We start from the raw sequence: 18,798 nt of genomic DNA, 5'->3' as shown, positions 1-18,798 counted from the left end.
AGTTCTGTTGATTTTGTTGCAGTGCCTGCAGCATAGCAAGTGCTGTTATTAGGATGTGCATTTATGTGTATTTTTTTATGGCCCCACCTCATCTATAAGGGAGAAGTAGGAGCTGACCCTTCACAAGAAGCTTGAAGCTGCTGGAAGAATTGAGGGAGGCTGATCTATGGGACATATAATAGCGGAGTACGTATAGCATTACCCAGCCAACCTTGTAGGATATCAAGAATGCCAAGGACAAGCTGAAGAAGTATGCGACAAACTTTGGGGAGAAGACATCAAGAATCCAGGCCTACAAGGTAATGGAAAAAACCCCTTCCTGAAGAGACTGAACAATCAACCATGATCTGCTTTCTTTAAGAAAGGGATGCTGGCATACAGGAACCTTATGCTGAGCTGAATGGTGTAGCTATGAAGTTTGCAGACCTGCATGGGGTTGCAAACTTCAAGGCTCTGCCCATTACCATCCACTTCTTCATTAACTCAGTTGTTAAGCACAGCATGCAAGTGAGCACATTGGCTGTCTTTGTTGATATGCAAGATTCCTTCAGATAAGAATGTGATGTGTTGCTGGCACACTTCAATGACCATGACCTTCTAGGGCTAGGCACCTTTATGCTTCTTCCAGCCAGTTCACCACTTAATGCCTCCCAAGAGTCATAAGAGGTACAGTAGGCAGAAAATACCTAGTTTCAATGAAACCGTCAAGATGGCGGGAGGGGGAAAGGAGGAAAATGAGGAGGAGGAGTATGAGGAGGCGGTCTTGTAAACCTCCTCACAAGTTTTTAAAAGTCCAGCCTTCATAAGTAGTTTTGGTAGTGCATAAAGGTAAGTTACAAAGGAAAAGTTTTGGTTTTACTTTTAAATTATATTTCTTAATGTGTTTAGGCAAAATATGAAAAACAAAGTTATACTTGTGTTATACAGTAGTGTATTGTACATAAACTACACCTACATTACAGTTGACCCCACCTATTGGCAGTTCAGGTTTTGTGGCTTCACTTATTTGCAGATTTTTCTGTGGCATTTACCACCAAATTACTTGCAAAAAATTAAGTCAGTTTTTTCCGTCGAGAAATGTTCACTAATTAGTAGTACTGTATTTTCATGTTATATTCATGAATAAATAAATTTTTTTATGAAAAAGATTATTTTTTAATTTTCAAACATTAATACATAGCAAACTGTCAACAAAAATTATTCATTTTTCAATGCATAATAAATATTAAGATACTGTATACAGTATACTGAAATTCCCAGTGTTTGCCCACGTACTGAACAAGAAAATGTGACTGCTTCAATACTGCATGAGAGAAAATGGATGTACTTGAAAATTGGGGTAACTTGAAGTTTGCAAGCCACATATTTTTAAGGGTAATATTGTGAGATGACTTTGAAATGATAATGTTGTATGATGACTCTGAAATGATATTTAAAGTGTTTTAGATAATAGTTTAAAGTATATTCTGTATAGGATAATTGTTTAAGGTATACATTTGATGTTTAAACTATTAAAATAAGCAGTTATAAACATTTAGAGGGGTGTGGTTTTTAAACTATCTAAAACAGCCAGTTATAAGCATCTTTTGGGGGTGATGTCAAGTATTCGCAGATTTTAGTTATTTGCTGGTGTTTGTGGTCCCTAGCCCCCAAACATCGGGTGCTGACTAGTGTGTGTTGCATACGATAGAGAGAGAGAGAGAGAGAGAGAGAGAGAGAGAGAGAGATGGAAGAGAGAGGAGAAGGAGAGAGAGCGAGAGAGAGAGAGAGAGAGAGAGAGAGAGAGAGAGAGAGAGAGAGACGAGAGGAGAGGAGAGAGAGAGAGAAGAGAGAGGTTGAATTTTTCTGTATAAGTATTATTAAATGTAAGAATTTACAGTACACTGTCTTTAGGCAAATAATAAAAACAAAGTGATACCGATGTTTTATGGTTGTGTATCGTACAAACAGTACATATGAAGTTTTGTGTGTTGTGTACGAGAGAAAAAAAAGAGACTTGATTATTTTTTGCACAAAGTATATTTTGTTACAAATAAGGGAAAATTAGCTGGGAAATCGCCCTTCACATCACGTTTTTAGTGTGATTGTTGTTTAAACCACATTTAGCATTAACAATTTTGCAGACAAGGTAGGGGGAGTAAGGGCATGGAGTTGCTGTTTTACATCTGTAGAGTTTTATTGGACATTTGTTGAAATTTTCATAATCAGAAAGGGCTTTTGCTCTATTAATGCAGACACAGGAGATACTACTGTATATATATTGCACTGACTTCATCTTTACTCTACTTTTATCTTGTTCTATTTGAGATGTCATGTTTTTGTGGCATTTTTACACAACATAACTATGCAATAAAAAGTTATTTCGCATTTGTAATATTTCCTGGTGGGTGTTGTTAAGTTTTCTTAGGCTCAGATAAAAAAAATGCTGCATGAGCTACATACAATATCACCTGAATCTTAAAATACTACACCAGCTGTAGCTACATCCATTTTCACATGCTGAAACACTGAAGGCTTATAAAATATTGCTGAGCAGCTTATCCCAAATGCCTTTTTAACAATCTGTTAAAGTTTTTCATTTTTGCTGGAATACAGTATTTTTATACAAAATCAAAACTCTTCAATAACCAATATATTGTACCATCCAAAGTGTTGGTACTTCTAAAAATTGAGACTTTGGTGCATGCAGTGCACCAACCAAATCCATCAACTCATGAAACTGTGTACCCTTATTTCTTTTCTTTTTTTCACAATTTTCCTAGTCAAAATTAAGGGGCATCTTTGACATAAGAAACTATGGTAGCTCAGATATAAAAAAAGCTGGCAATATTAAATTTCTAGACTTACAGAATCTCTACAACTATTTAGAACAATGTTTTCATAAAAGCTTTTGGTATATAAATTCAAGCATTTGAGTCTCACCTGCAATGTAGAGGAAGCCTACAGTTTCTGCTATAAAACTGAACTAATGATGCCTTTCACTCACTTGGGGAGGTTTTATGGTATACACTGTTAAACTAAAATATTCAAAACTTCATTCAAGCAGAGGATGTTATTAATACTTTGCAAATTCTAAGGAACTTTTTCTAATATCTTATGTCCTCAACACTACAGCCTACAGCTGAGTAATGATTCAGATTATTTCCCAAATACATTGAATGGATTTGAAACTATCTACAATGATAAGATCATGCAGGAGTACCTCTTGTCAAACAGTTCTTGAGTATAGGATATAAGGATATGAACAGGCTGGAAATGAAGCTAATTCTATAAATTTACTGTATAGTATGACAAATACTCAAACATATAAACTAGACAATCAAACCATGACAACTATATAGTTAAAAGGAATAAATCATTTGCAAGTAAAGTTTATATGATCTTGTCAGTTATGTAATACGTTAGCAAAATTTAAGTTACACTAGTATACTTATGTTAACTTACAAGATTAAAACATCTAATTGCATTTTTAAAAGCACAGTTGCAAAACTACCTCAGGAGTGTAGAATGTTTAAAGTGCTCAGTAGGATAAATTAACTGTAAAACTTTATCATTTCAAAATATCAGTTCTATAGAATTTTCAGGTCTATTAGTGCAAAATCCTTCCTGGGATCCATTAAGACGAGGCAAAACTAACAAATTCATATGTGAAAAACCGACTTTCTCAACAGGCCCAATAATGAATCACAGTACTGTACATCAAAAACTAAGATATAAAATACAAGAAGTGGCTGGTAGTGATGTTTGAAACTCAGTGTATCAATAAAGCACAAGTACCTTGATAAACAGGAACATTTAATGGCCTACAGGATTCAATTCTTAACCCAAAAATATCTTTGTATCTTATATACAAAGGGAAGCACTACATGCAATTTTAGATTGCTGGCCCTTCTACCTATCCAACTACAATGTTATTTATCATTGTATCATTTAGAATTGTTATCATCATCATTATTACCCATTCATTTAAACTAAATTCTAGTCAAAAGATAAACAAGAGCATAATCACAGCTAGGCCTGGTTCACACGTGGCATTAAATTTATAGCTTTTAAAAATACACGTAAGCTCAACATACAGATGAAAACACAGGTTTTGATGCAGGAAAAACCTATTTTTGGAAACTCCTGTGAGTCCTCGAAAGAGTTACACTCTCATGGTCTTCCAAGGCAGACCAACCAATCTAAGACTTCTCTTATAGTTGTTCTCAGCCAGAATGGTGCTTGTTGGCAGTGATGGAATGTAAAAGATTCAGGACAAAAGGGCTCTATCTCCTGTAACAGCAACTACCTAGATTTTTCCTTCATCCTATTCGCATAGACATGAAAACAGTGCTTATGTTGGCTATCTTCCTCATTAGATGCCAGGTCTGGGGTTTCAGTATGATGGAGGTACTAATCTAACCACATTTTCCATATGGACAATGTTAGGTAAATAATCTTCACAGAAGACCATATTTTAAAAAATCAACATGTGAAGATCACAGCTTAGAAAGGAGGCTGCATAGAGGACTTTCCCTCCTGTCTGTGATAGAACAGTAGACAGTAATGGAATCTATTCTCTCGCCCATTCTTAAAGCAAACAGAACCAATGATTGTTCAGCCATTTGGGGCCACTAGGTAAGCAGTCCCACAGAGCGCCAGCAGATAGTTCAAAGTCTTTAAAATCTGGGACAATGCAGCAAAGAGTAGTGTCCTCCATTCACTCTATTCTTATAATAATGCATCTCTTTTTATTGCCTGACAATCCAGATTCAGATACACACACTGGAAGTTAATACTTCGTGAATATGGCAAACGGTCTACTTTTGGAAGTGGAAACATGTTGGGAATTATTGACTTGAGAAGGGCTGAGTGTGAGCCCAACCTCTAAATATTACAAGACTTGCAGTCATTTGTCTAGGACCAACAAAATATGGATCTTTTATGGAGGCTTCAATATTCTAAGATGGATAAACAGCCAAAAGCTCCAGGAAGCTGATATGACACTCCCTCAGAACAAGTAACCATCTTCCTGCTCCCTGACAATCCTCCCAATGGATCAGCACTCAATTTTGTATGTAAGGCTAAGAACATATAATAATATTAATGTACAACGAAAGTCAGAAGTTCTGAAAATTCATTGCTAAAATTGGGATGTTCATGCATGTCCATCGACCCTATGCAATCAAATGCAATAATCACTACTTCTTAGAAGTACTACAACAAATCGAGTCCAATAAAGTAATAATTATACAGGACCCTCACTGATGATCAACTGGATACTGAAATCAAGTTTATATACCACAAATGCAACATTTGGTTTAACTTTACAACATAATGACAACTAAAGTTTCATAAAAAAAGCTATCTCAATAAAAAATACTGTACCTAAATGCTTTTGTTACAAAACCTTGTACATACAATACTGTACTTGCAACTATCATGGAATAAAGCCTTGTGTAGCAAATTATCATGAAATAAGTTTTGTGTAGCAATGTACAGTACTGCAAATCCACATACCAACAGACCATTCAATCATAAGATGGTTACTGGAATTCTGTTAGTATACTTTAATTTTTCCAAGTCTGTGATATATAAAAATGTGAAAAGTCCCAGAATGGCCAAATAAAGCAATAAATTTCAAACAAATTTTCTATATATAATAAAAAAAATATTAATAAACTTAATTTTCATGAAACATAAACATCTGTCAAATGCTATCTCTCAATCTTGAAATTTCATAAAAAAATAGGAGGAACCCACTTCCATATCACATACAAACCCATGTACTATCTGTGATGCAGGAATAGATTTGAAGAAATATGAGTACTACAGATATTATTATGTAAAATTAAGTATTAACAATCTTTGAGTGAAAGCATGGTAAAACAAATTATTATCAAAACATTTATTTCCAGCACCAAAATTAACTGATAATTGCAATAAATTTGCTTCCAGTGATAAATATGCCATTTCTCATCTATAGAAAATGACTGCTATTCAATGTTTAAGAAGATTTACTATAACAAACAACTGGCAAATAATTATATCATTTACATTACTGGATAGTTTAGAAAAAAAATTGAAAACCAAATATGAATTATCATCACTGCAAATAAAGAATAACAAAAACGTTTCTTGAAATATACTGATGTTGTGGGTATAAAAAATTACTTTTTAATATTCATATATAGTGGATACCTGATATTTGCAGGGGTTAGGGACCACAACCACCCATGACTAGCTAAAATTTGCAAATACTGGAGACACCCCTCTAAAAATGCTGATTACTGCCTATTTTAATAGTTCAAACACCAATGTATACCTTAAACTATATCATCCTAAAACACTTTAATATAATTTCAAGTCATCTTGCAACATTTTGTATCCTCAAAAATATATGGCTTGCAGCTGTGTGTGAAAACTCCTACAACTGTTACTGTACTCTTACAAAGGTGAAAACTAATCAAATCATCCCTGTATTCAGGCACTACATTTTCTTTCAAGCCTTACTATTTTGTGACATTGGTACATTCTCAAGTACAGTACAGGAAGCAGTTAAGGACTGTACTGTACCTAATTATTTAAATATACATACATTGAGAAAATATTCAAAATAATGAGAAGTTTAAGATGTTGACTAAAGATGAGGATAAATTAGCTGTGCAGTCTGATGAATGATGATGGAGATATGACTGCATAGTAAAGCAGAGGAGTTATATATCCTCTGAGGGAGCCTCTTCCCCTTTTTCATCCACTTTGCCTACCAATTGCCCTTCTTTAAGGGCTTCAGGAGGCTTTGGAGGGTCCTTCTTCACAAGCTTGAGAAACATAGTGGTAGGAACCTGCTGTAGCTGCTCCTTCTTGGTAAAGAGAAGGTTATTATAGGGTGCCATGCATGTATCAAGGGCATTTGAACACTTTAAGGAGCGTTCCATATACGGATTCCATGCCTCAGTCATCTCCTGCAGCTATCTGGTTTCCTTTAAAATTTGTGACAGACATTCCTAAGACAGGCTCTCATCACCTGAACCTGCTGCATCTTGTTCCTCACTGGCAGACTTCATCAGCCCTTTCACATCCTGGTCCATCAGGGGGTCACAGAGGCATCAATGAAGGTGCCGACTTCATCCTTGGTGATGTCATCAAAGCCTTCTCCACCAAGCATCCTCATCAATTGGACTCCCTTATCAATGGCTGAATGTTGAATTTCTTTGGAAGAGAAGCCCTTATACTAATAATAAACACACTCCAGCCACAACTTCTTCCAGCATTCATTAAGGGTCTCCTTCTTCATATGATTCAACGTTCAGCCAATGACGGTCAGACATGTGGCAATCATGAATTTACACCAATACTCCCTCAATATAAATTCACTGTCATTGTCCACTGCCGTCACAAGGTGCTCGAGGGAGTTCTGAGTATAGAATGCCTTGAAGGCACAGGTCATGTCCTGGTCCTTAGGCTGGAGGAGAGAGGTGATGGAGGGCAGCAGACCCATTATCACAAACACCTTGAACTCCATACACAAATCATTGAAATAATCCTCAACTGGAGGGATGAAGCTTTACACTAACCAATTAGATATAAGGATTTTGGTGATCCAGGCCATAGGGTTATGCATCCAAAACACAGGTGGCAAGTCCTAGTTCTTATTCTTAAGGGCCCTGGGGTTTGCAGCCTTGTAAATGAGGCCTTGGCTTCAGCATGAAGCCAGCAGCATTGCCACACATGAAGAGGGTAACCCTGCCCATCTAGGCCTTAAAACCTGGGGGCTCTGGCTTCATCCTTCATAAGGTATGTCCGTGAAGGAATTGTTTTCCACAACAAGCCAGTCTTGTCCATATTGAGCACCTGTTCTAAATGCCAGCCCTTATCCCTGTTGATTTCCTTGAAGGTCTCAGGATATTTCACAGCTGCTTCAGTGTCTGCTGATGCCATTTCTCCATGCAGAAAGACAAACTTTCGGTGGAACTGCTTCTGGATACGGTGGAACCACCCCTTGCTGGCCCAAAAACCCTCAGGAGCTGACGATGATCCCACTTCTTCCTCTTCTTTGGCAGGGTCATCAAAGTTTAAGAAGTTTGCCTCCTGTACATTGCCACCTTCTGTAACAGGCAAAAACTGCTAGTAGAGATTTCGTGCCTATGATGTTCCAATCGAGGGGCATGTTATTCTTCTGGCACAACGTGATCCACAATGCCAAGGCACTCTCCATCTGCCAATATTCTAATCATACACAGTGGAAACAGTCTTGGCACTACCAATTCTTTCTTTTTGATGTACCGGAGGGAACTACTCTCACTCACACCATAATAGCAGCTACTGCAATGTAAGTTTTCCCTTCCTTCAGTATTTCCAGACGTTTTACGTTCTCCTGGAGCACCATGATACAGGCAGTCCCCGGGTTACGACATGGGTTCCGTTCTTGAGACGCATTGTAACCCGAAAATCGTTGCAAGCCGGAACATCGTGGAAAATCCTAAGAAAACCTTACTTTTAATGCTTTAGGTGCATTAAAAACTATGTAAACTGCATTCTTATTGCATTTTTCATAAAAAAAACCTTCAATTATTGATTATTTTGCATTTTTGGTATCATATTTCTTCTGCCAGATCAGTGTGGTAGGCATCGTAACCCTGGAACAAACGTCGTAACCCCGGAAATAATTTCAGATGAATATAATTGAAAAGCGCCTTAACCTCGGAACGTCGTAAGCCAAACACGTCGTAACCTGGGGACTGACTGTATTCTCCTGGGTCTTAGGCACTTTGCCAGAAGCCTTAGAAGGAGCAGGGCAGTTAGGAGGGATCTTTGGGCATGATTAAAAGAGATACATTAAGATTAAAAATGAGGCACAAACATACACAAAGTACTGTACTGTACACAACAGGTACCCAACAACATGCTCACAAAGTTGAGGTCTACGCAGTGAACTGGAAGAGGTGTGGGCTCTGTACAGGTCTCCACGAGACAATCAGCGCCAAGGAAAATGAATGGCACTCCTGGATTAGCTTCTTGGCAAATGCCAGCCAATAGCATGTCAAATAACACATTGGACCTAGGTATTTCAATGTCCTAAGCAGCATTTTCTTTCCCGTTACCTTTGTTATTAAAATCTGTACTTTGTCTAGCAAACATTCTTTACGGAAAAAAATACATGTTATTGATATTTTGCTATTTACATTTAATGTTAATATTTTAAAATTAGTAAATCATTATTTTATTTTATCATAAAAAATGTACCATTTAGTCATGAAAATTAAATTCAAATAACAAGAACATATTTAGATAGTTCTACAAAAAGAAATCTCATCCTACTACAATTTACATAATATCATTTCAATTTACATAATATCATTTCAAAGTCATCTTATATTACTCTTAAAAATATACAGTATGGCTTACAGGTGCATGTGAACACTCCTACACTTGTTACTGCACTTTTATCAAGGCAAAAACTTATCAAGTTATCCCTATACAGTACTTAGTCAAGTACATTTTCCTTTATACAGTAATATTCAAATCTTACTGTTTTCTGTTAATGTAGATAGGATTGGCATTGGTACATTGTTTCTGAACATTTTTTTAAGGGAAAAATATATTTTATTGATATTTTGGTGTGTTTACATTAATATTAATATGTATTTGAAATTAATAAAGTATGCAAATAATTTTTTTATCATAAAAAACATATTTAGTCATGAAAATAAAATAAAAAATAATTAGCAAATATTTTAGATATGCTCTACTGTGTTTATTAATTTATTATTTCTTCTTTAATAAGTGGTATCTCTTCTTTCAGTGCTTCTCTTGATAGTAATTCCTCTTACTTATTCCTAATGAACACCATATTCTTTGGAAGCTTGAATTTCAAGTAAATGGCCCCTGTGGGCTTGTTCCATTTGAATAGGGTTCACTGACTGAATAGTGATAATAAGAATAATACAAAAAAATCAGAGAACAGACCAATTTTCTGCAAATTATTTGGAGTTAAGTTCCACAAAAAATTCACAAATAGGTGAGTAAGCGAATCCCGAAACGTGAATACGTAGTTGGGGCTCCACAGTATACCACAATCACAAAAAATTACCACAAGCTGTGTTTGAAACAACACAGTAACTAACTTGTAAAAGATGGGAAAGCTATGAAAATGAGATAAGACATACTTTGCAACAAAGACCTCAACACATCTGAGATAAGTAAGTCAAATCTTCATTCCTTCAACTTCTGCCTTTGGATAATTTACTAAATAAATTAAATCAAGTGACAGACTGACTTAAGCTTTTTTACTTCTACCATGAATATATAAAAGCTCTATTCTTCCCAATTACTTGAGCACAAAACTTTTCTTATATATATATGGCAGCAGAAATATTTCTTAATAAGGAAATTTAGTGTTTAATTAAACAGGACACACCAAATAAAGCACTAACAATACAATTAGGATACATACTGTGATGCAATGTAAGGCTGACACAATAACACCACTGCAAAGACATTAATTACTCCCTATCATACAACACAAAATATCCAAATACTAGTACATAAAATGTTAGATGGGTATTTGATCATACATTCTGGTAATCTAGAACACTAATTTCCTAAAATCACTAATATATGCAGGTACAAAAATATTTACATTTTAAATACTAAGGAGACATAATCTTTGTGAATACACTACCATGTTATGTATATTTGGTGAGGTAAGAAGCTGGCACGTAACCTTGATGTCCATTACGATCTTCAACAAACCACCATTCTGATGATTTTGCTTCAACAATCAAGACAACTTGACCTGCACTTAAATTTAACTGAGTACTGTCAGAACCACCAAAATTATATAGTGCGTAGTAGAACTGAAAAAAAAAAATGATGAAATACATGAGACTTCAAATATCACAATGAAAACCTCTTTCACTACACATGAAAAAAATCAAATATTTCAGTAGCTTACCCTTTTCATATATTTGGCATTACGTACATGAAAAGGACTGGAGTACTATAACTAAACAAAATATTGAATGAGTTTAAACAACTTCTGATTCCTTAATAACTCAGTAATGGTGGTTACAGATGAGACAAAAAAGCTACTCATCAATTCAAGTATCTAGTTGACTTTACCCACACATCTTCATTATGGATGCTGTCTAAGTAGGATGTGTGACAGGCTTGTGCCTCGAAATCTTTAGACATGCAAAAGAAAATGTGAGACACTGTTGGGTTCACCCTGCATTATCAGACAGACTCTACTGATCAATTTTCCGCTGTTTTTGGAAACCATCGAAAGCATGACGACAAGTTTTATATTTATTACAGCTATAATAATTCATTTTGACATTATATAATGCTGGCCTGCTTTCAACTTCACAAAAATATTTGCCATCTCTCATGGTACTGACACAGAAGTGGTATCTGTAGAAGAGCATAGGCAGCTGCAGCATATTTTACAAAGGGGTCAAATCTTAAAACATACATGGATGGTTTCCAGTATCAATCAGATAAACACTTTTGACCCTTTCAACTAGCTCATGATACGAAGGCCGCCTCGGAACGGGTTAATTTCATATCTCGAGGTACCACTGTGTGTATATATATATATATATATCTCTATATATATATTATATATATGATATATAATATATATATATATATATATATAAATTATATACACAGTAGTACCTTGAGATACGAAAGGCTCAACTTACGAAAAATCCAAGTTACGAAAGCCAATGCGAAAAATTTTACTGCTCTACATACGGAAAGTTTTCAAGATACGAAAGGTTTCTGAAAGTCCGAGATTCGCCCGATAACAATTTTGGAACTCGCGCCGCACGCCGCCATCTTAGTGCTAGTAGACTCGCCACCATCCTCCTGCTCTCCCATTGGTTCCTGATGCTAGCAAAGCCATGAGATCCTTCTCTCTGATTGGACAGCATCCCTCCCATCATGCATCTTCTATACGTACGCGCTGGCGTCCCTTAGCTCGGCCACTCCGCACCCGAAACTTTACCTTACGCAATCGGCATTCATTCGCTCCAACGATTTCATTTAGTAACGTAAATTCGTTAGTGATTTCGTTGCAGTACATATTATCGTGTTGTGCGAAGACTGTATTATGTATTTGTGTAACTTTACGTAAATTAACGTAGTCATGGGTCCCAAGAAAGTTGAAATTCACGGAAAGAAGCGCATGCTCTCTTTGGAGACAAAGATGGAGATCATAAAGAAGTACAAAGCTGGTATGCGATTGAGTGATCACAAAGGAAAACGGCCGTAATCCGTCGACAATAGGCACCATCCTTAAACAGAAGGATGCCATCAAAGCAACTACACTGTCGAAGGGCATCACTATTTGTCCAGCAAGAGGAGCCATGTGCACGACGAGATGGAACGGCTGCTCCTCATCTGGATAAAGACAAAGAAATCACTGGTGATACAGTAACAGAGACAGCAATCGCTCACAAGGCCAGTGCTATTTTCGGCGATTTGATTGCGCAGGCGGAAGACGAGGGAGGGGAAGGGACTTCAACGCCAACCCCAGACTTCAAGGCTTCGCATGGCTGGTTCGAGAAATTTCGTAAACGGACTGGCATCCATTCGGTGGTGCGTCATGGGAGGCTGCCAGCTCGGACACAAAAGCGGCCGAAGCCTTTAAAAAGACATTCGACGAGATGATGACCAAGGAAGGCTACAGTTCTCAGCAAGTCTTCAACTGTGATGAGACTGGCCTTTTTTGGAAAAAAATGCCTCGTCGGACATACATCACGGAGGAAGAGAAGAAGCTACCCGGGCATAAGCCTATGAAAGACAGGCTTACGCTCGCACTTTGTTCAAACGCCAGTGGGGATTGCAAGGTGAAGCCCCTACTGGTGTATCACTCCGAGACTCCTTGAGCCTTCAAGGCCCACAAAGTGTTGAAGGAGAAGCTTCCAGTGATGTGGAGGGCTAATGCAAAAGCCTGGGTAACGAGGCTTTTGTTCACGGAGTGGGTAAATCTGTGTTTCGGCCCGACTGTGAAGAGTTTTTTGCAAGAGAAGCGCCTCCCCCTGAAATGTCTGCTGGTGTTGGACAATGCCCCTCCCCACCCTCCTGGCCTCGAGGAAGATATCCTAGCAGAGTATTCCTTCGTTAAGATTCTTTTTCTTCCGCCCAACACCACCCCTCTCCTCCAGCCCATGGACCAGCAAGTGATAGCGAACTTTAAGAAGCTGTACACGAAACATCTTTTCAAGAGATGTTTCGACATCACCGATACCACAAACCTCACCTTGCGTCAATTTTGGAAGGAGCATTTCGACATCGTCATTTGCATCCGACTCATTGACCTAGCTTGGCAGGAGGTTTCGAGGCGAACCTTGAATTCCTCGTGGAGGAAACTCTGGCCTGATGCCGTATCCGCCAGAGACTTTGAGGGATTCGACGTGGGCGAAGCTGGTACTGCAGAGTCAGAAACAGTTGATGATCCGAAACTGTTTTGGAACCAGATCTTGACGAGATCGTGCACTCGGCAAGTCCATGGGGCTGGTCGTCGACGAGGACGACATCAACGACCTTCTCGAGGAGCACCAAGAGGAGCTTACGACGGATGACCTGAAGGAGTTGGAGGCCATGCAACTTAACATCGTTCAAGAGGAGTTTTCTAGCAGCGGCGAGGAAGAGGAGGAGGAGCCTATGACAACGGCAGAAATTAAGGATATTCTAGGCGCTTTTCATAAAGTGCAATTGTTTATCGAAAAAAGACACCCCGAAAAGGCTCACATAGGTCGTATGCTTGCGCAGTTCGATGACGTTTGCTTGAGTCGTTTCAGGAACATTGTGAAAAGTAGGCAGAAGCAATCTTCCTTGGATCGTTATTTTTTAAAGAGGCCTTCAGCATTAGCAGGAGTAAGCAAAAAGGAAGAACCAAGTGATAAAAAAACAGAAAGTGAAAGCAAAAAGGAAGGAACCAAGTGATGAAAAACAAAACGTTGAAAGCGGTGATGAAGTTGAAATTCTGTATAAAAAAAAAAAAAAAAAAAAAAAAGCCTACGTAAAAGTAAAAAAAAAATTTAAAAATAAAAAAAATAAATTTTTTTTTTTACGTAATTTCTAGATTTTTGTAAGTTAAGTGTTACAGTTTTGTTAAGGTGTTTCGTAAATTTTAGTTTTATGGTTTTCCTTAAATTTTTTGTGTGTTTTCGTAAAGTTAAGTGTATGTACGTACGTACGTTATCTGCCGTTTGTCCTCCTCCTCCTCTGCCGCCACTATCGGAGATAGCCTCACTCGAAAGGTAAGCTTCCACATTTTACGTTACATTAATAATATTTTTTGTACACTAATATACACTTTATTTACAGGTTTTCGATTTTTATTCTTAATTTAGGTATTGAATGGTCCAAATTGTTGTAGTATTTTATTGTTTATAGGTCAATTTAGCTTTATTATGAAATTTAATGGGTGTTTTTGGAGGGCTTGGAACGGATTAGCCATTTTACATGTAAAATGTGTTCCAAGATACGAAAAACTCATTATACGAAGGCCGCCTCGGAACGGATTAATTTTGTATCTCGAGGTACCACTGTATATATATATATATATATATATATATATATATATATATATATATATACTATATATATATATATATATATATATATACGTATAGATATATATATATATATATATATAGATAGTATATATATATTATATATATATATCTATATATATATATATTATATATATATATATATATATATATACGTATCTATATATATATATAATATACGTATATATATCATATTATAATGATTATATAATCTATATAATTCTCTCTCTCTCTCTCTCTCTCTCTCTCTCCGCTCTCTCTATCTCTCTCTCCTCTCTCTCTTCTCCATTCTCTCTCTTTGTGAGTTTTGGGGACATAGAAATATGGTAATGTAGGATTGATTGCTTTAATTTTTTTCAAAATTTCTATATTTTTCTTACTTTGACTAATGTTTGATTTTTCTAGAGAAATCTACTGGGACACTATGGCTCAGGTTTTTTGTTAATTTCTCAGAGGTAGTTGTATCTTTTAAAAGTTCACAGATCTTTTCTTGATAGAAACTCTTGTCCATTAACACAATTTTACCATCTTTATCTGATCTAATGTTGGTAACATCTAGTTTGTAGAGTGAGTTTATAGCTATCATAAATCTTTTAGGCAGGGTGTGTGTTGTTGTGTCTGATTAGTGTGTTTTGAAAAGTTCCCTAAGATATATTTCGTATTTCTTGTAACTGTTAGCACTGAAATGATCAAATTTTACTAGAAAGTTGAGTATGTTTTTTATCAGGTTTAAAGCAAATGACAAACCTAAGTTTAAGACTATGGACTGCCATTGATAGGCACTACTTAGTTTGGTATTAGGAACTAAGCCAGGTGACTGATGTGAGTTAATGATAAGAAAGTTGCTATATAAAAATAGTACATACATCAATGGTCATGGTAGGCTTTTGGTAAACACAGGTTAGTTACCTACTTGCAGAATTCTGTAATTTACAAGAGAGAAAGAGAGAGAGATTGCATTTTTTAAAAAGTCTATGTTGTATTTTCTATTACAAATGTATGAAAAAAGGGTAGATATACAGTGAATCCCCTGTATCTGCAGACTCATGTATTCGCGAATTTCTCTCTGGAATATATACCATCATTTTTTTGCGAAAATTCGCCAATCGTGGTATTTTTCTTGGAGAAATATCCACAAATTCCTGCTTTTTCAATAAATTTCGTACATTAAATGCACTTTTTGTGGTAAAACTTAAAAAATCAGGTATAAACATTTTCAGTGGATTTTTCTTTAGTGTTAACTAACCAAATAGGCCGTTTTAAGCATTTTTTTAGGGGTTTCAACTATTCGTGGATTCTAGCTATTCACATCCCCCCGCGAATATGGGGGAACACAGTAATTACCTTTTGCATAAAGTTTTCAGTTTGAAGTACATATGAACGTTGTTGTTTATAAGCATAATGAGTGTTTGCAGTTATGTGGTATGACAGATTTACGTGCAAAAGGGTACAGGGCTGCACATGAACACAGATTTTTATCCAAAGCCCTTGGCTCTATTAGTCTGAATAATCAAAGGATTACAGGCAGTCCCCGATTATCTGAGGACTCGGTTACCTGCGATTTGGTTTTATGGCACCTGTCTAGTGCTGAAACTCGCTGATTTTCAGCGCCTTAATGCGCCGATTTCTGGTTTTATCCGGTGCCAATAATAGTTGTGTCACCAATACATACCTAACAGAGGTGCCATTAACTGGTCATCGGTGTCAAAATCCAGTAAATCACTGATTTTTTGTTAACCAGGGACTGCCTGTACCGTATTTAAATACATTCTTGATAGTAATTATTTCACTTACAACCTCTTAAAAAGATTGCACTAAAAAAAAAAAATCAAGGCATTTTAAAATAAAGACAAAGGAAACCCAGCTTCTAATTACCTGAGGTTCTTCACAGTTTGGTTCAGGAAGAGGGCTGGCTCCACTACTCATTCGAGGATGCGAAGTCTGGTGCATCCCACCATCTTCAATTACTTCATAAATGGGACTTCCTTCAGTTTCAGCAGCTACAGGTTTCTCAGCCTGTTCTCTTCCCTATAAAAAAAAGGGGTGCATTAACTATACGTAGATACAAACTGATGATTTTTGTGACCTGCTGGAAAATATGTATTTCATACAAAATCCAAAAAGTTTCCAAACACAAAAATCTATTTTGCGGTGTGCTGAGCACTGCACACACCTCACATGAATGAAATTATGTACGTACAGGCATAGCCTTCTCAACTGGGCACTGTCGGCACTATACAGAAATCTTCCTCACCACTGCCTCTACCAAACATTATAATAATACTCTGTGCTGTATCAATTCTTCATCTACAGTTTTTCTTCAAAGCACAGGCAGTCCTTAGTTAAACGCGTTCCATTCCCAGCTGAGTGCTGATAGCCGAAAATTGTTGTTAACCAGAACATCACAATAAATGGCGTTTATGACAACAAAAGTGCCAACAAACAAGTAAATGGCACCATTAACTGCTTATCAATGCTGATAAATTACTTAACAATGCCAACAAACCGTTTATTGACACCAATAAACCACTTACTGGCGCAAAAACGCTAGTTAACAACGTCGTCAGCCAAGCACAATAAAACAGCGAGGACTGCCTGTATACAATACTTTAACAAAATCTACCTGTAAACCTTAAAAAGACAATGTTCCATTGTAGCTGATGTGTTCAATGTTCAGTAGTTATGGTTATGTTTACTGTAATTGTACTGAACACTTACAGGTTATTTCTCTTGTCACAACAGTATTCCTAAAACAATTTGCACAATAATCATTTACATTGTTATGAATATTTTAAGTGATCTATAGATGAGTTATAGCACATACTGTATGTATGAAGATGTGCATCGTATATAGGCAACCTTATTATGTGCAAATAACTATATTGAGGTAGATGATCTTCACTTCAAACCCACTGGGACCTGATGGATGCTGGATTAGTAAAAATTCCAAGGAACAACCTGTATGCAATAAATGAATCACTTTTAAAAATCATGTAACGCACAAACACATGGACCATTCGAGTTTGGATAATACTTGACCCATTTTTTCTCAAAATTCAAGATTCTGTTGTATAAAGCACTTTTGAAAAGTGTCCAGACTATTGGGACCAAAATTAACCTAGGCTCTATCACTTATCAAAACAATTGGCGAAACTCCACACAACTAATTAGGTAATTTCATAAAGTCAACCCCTGTATTCGATTTCTCGAGATTCGTGGACTCACCTATTCATGGGTTTTTCTGTAGAACCTATCTATTAATCATTCACAAAAAATTTAGCTATTCACACTTTTTCATCGAGAAATATTCACTAATTAGTGTATTTAATAATAATAACAATAATAATAATAATAATAATAATAATATGACTGCTGCTTCAGCACTATTAATCTTATAAAGAGTCTTCTCTATCTTTCTGATGACGGCTTTCTCGTTGTTGCTTAGACTGGCGAGCAACGCACCAAAGGGCATGGTAAAATTCGGTTGAGTCATTTGATTATTATTGCTTATACAATTCTCTCTCTCTCTCTAACGCGACGTTTCCTCCTGATCGACAGGACATTATCAAGCGATAACTGCTGAGGGACTGAATTCCAGTGGCGAGTCCTTCTCCTTTTATCGTGGTGTTGCGAGCTCTCCAGTACGGTCAGAGCACTTCTCCGGTAGGTCGAGTTTTTATTGGTTCCTGGGAAGGTGACTCATACGGCGGGCGTTGACGAGTCTTGCAGACCTTCTCAGGTAGGGGGTATCACCGGGAGCCTCTTGATTGGCTTCTACCTGCGTGACGTCACCCCTGGTATTATTCTCATGTCCGGTGTTCATTCCTATGCGCGCTGGTACTTTCGTTAGGGGAGAGGGGTGTGGTCCTCCTCACACACGTCGGTATCAGGAACGCTTCTTGGGTGTATTGAGGAGGCTTTTCCTCGAGGATGAGCAGCGCTTCTAGGAGACGCAGACGTCGTGGGTCAGGTGCTCTCCCGATGATCTTATCATTCCTGACGATGTCGTCTCTCGTGATGTTTCTGCGGTGTACTGCAAGGGCGTGCTGCCTAATGGCGCCCTCCTGGGCGTGGCAGGAAATCCTTTTTGACAGGCGCATCGTCGTCACGACGATGCGCCTGTCAAAAAGGATTTCCTGCCACGCCCAGGAGGGCGCCATTAGGCAGCACGCCCTTGCAGTACACCGCAGAAACATCACGAGAGACGACATCGTCAGGAATGATAAGATCA

At 37.2% G+C, this 18,798-nt stretch overlaps 1 protein-coding gene across 4 annotated transcripts in view; it reads right to left on the bottom strand.

Moving 5' to 3' along the window:
* Positions 1-2,000: 2,000 nt before the first annotated feature.
* LOC135222616 (dynamin-binding protein-like) overlaps positions 2,001-18,798 on the bottom strand; it is a 334,340-nt gene continuing 317,542 nt past the window's right edge. For all 4 annotated transcript variants that reach the window (XM_064260713.1, XM_064260714.1, XM_064260712.1 and 1 more), the window contains 2 exons: positions 16,443-16,595; positions 2,001-10,838 (listed from right to left, as the gene is read on the bottom strand). In XM_064260713.1, the coding sequence (XP_064116783.1) occupies positions 10,668-10,838; positions 16,443-16,595 (324 nt within the window). In that variant the 3' untranslated portion in view covers positions 2,001-10,667. The remainder of the gene's footprint in view (positions 10,839-16,442; positions 16,596-18,798) is intronic.

This window comes from Macrobrachium nipponense, chromosome 8 (assembly GCF_015104395.2).
Source record: "Macrobrachium nipponense isolate FS-2020 chromosome 8, ASM1510439v2, whole genome shotgun sequence".
Lineage (NCBI taxonomy): Eukaryota > Metazoa > Arthropoda > Malacostraca > Decapoda > Palaemonidae > Macrobrachium > Macrobrachium nipponense.
Note: the sequence above shows the minus strand (reverse complement) of the source record. Positions and strands in the feature narration are given on the sequence as shown.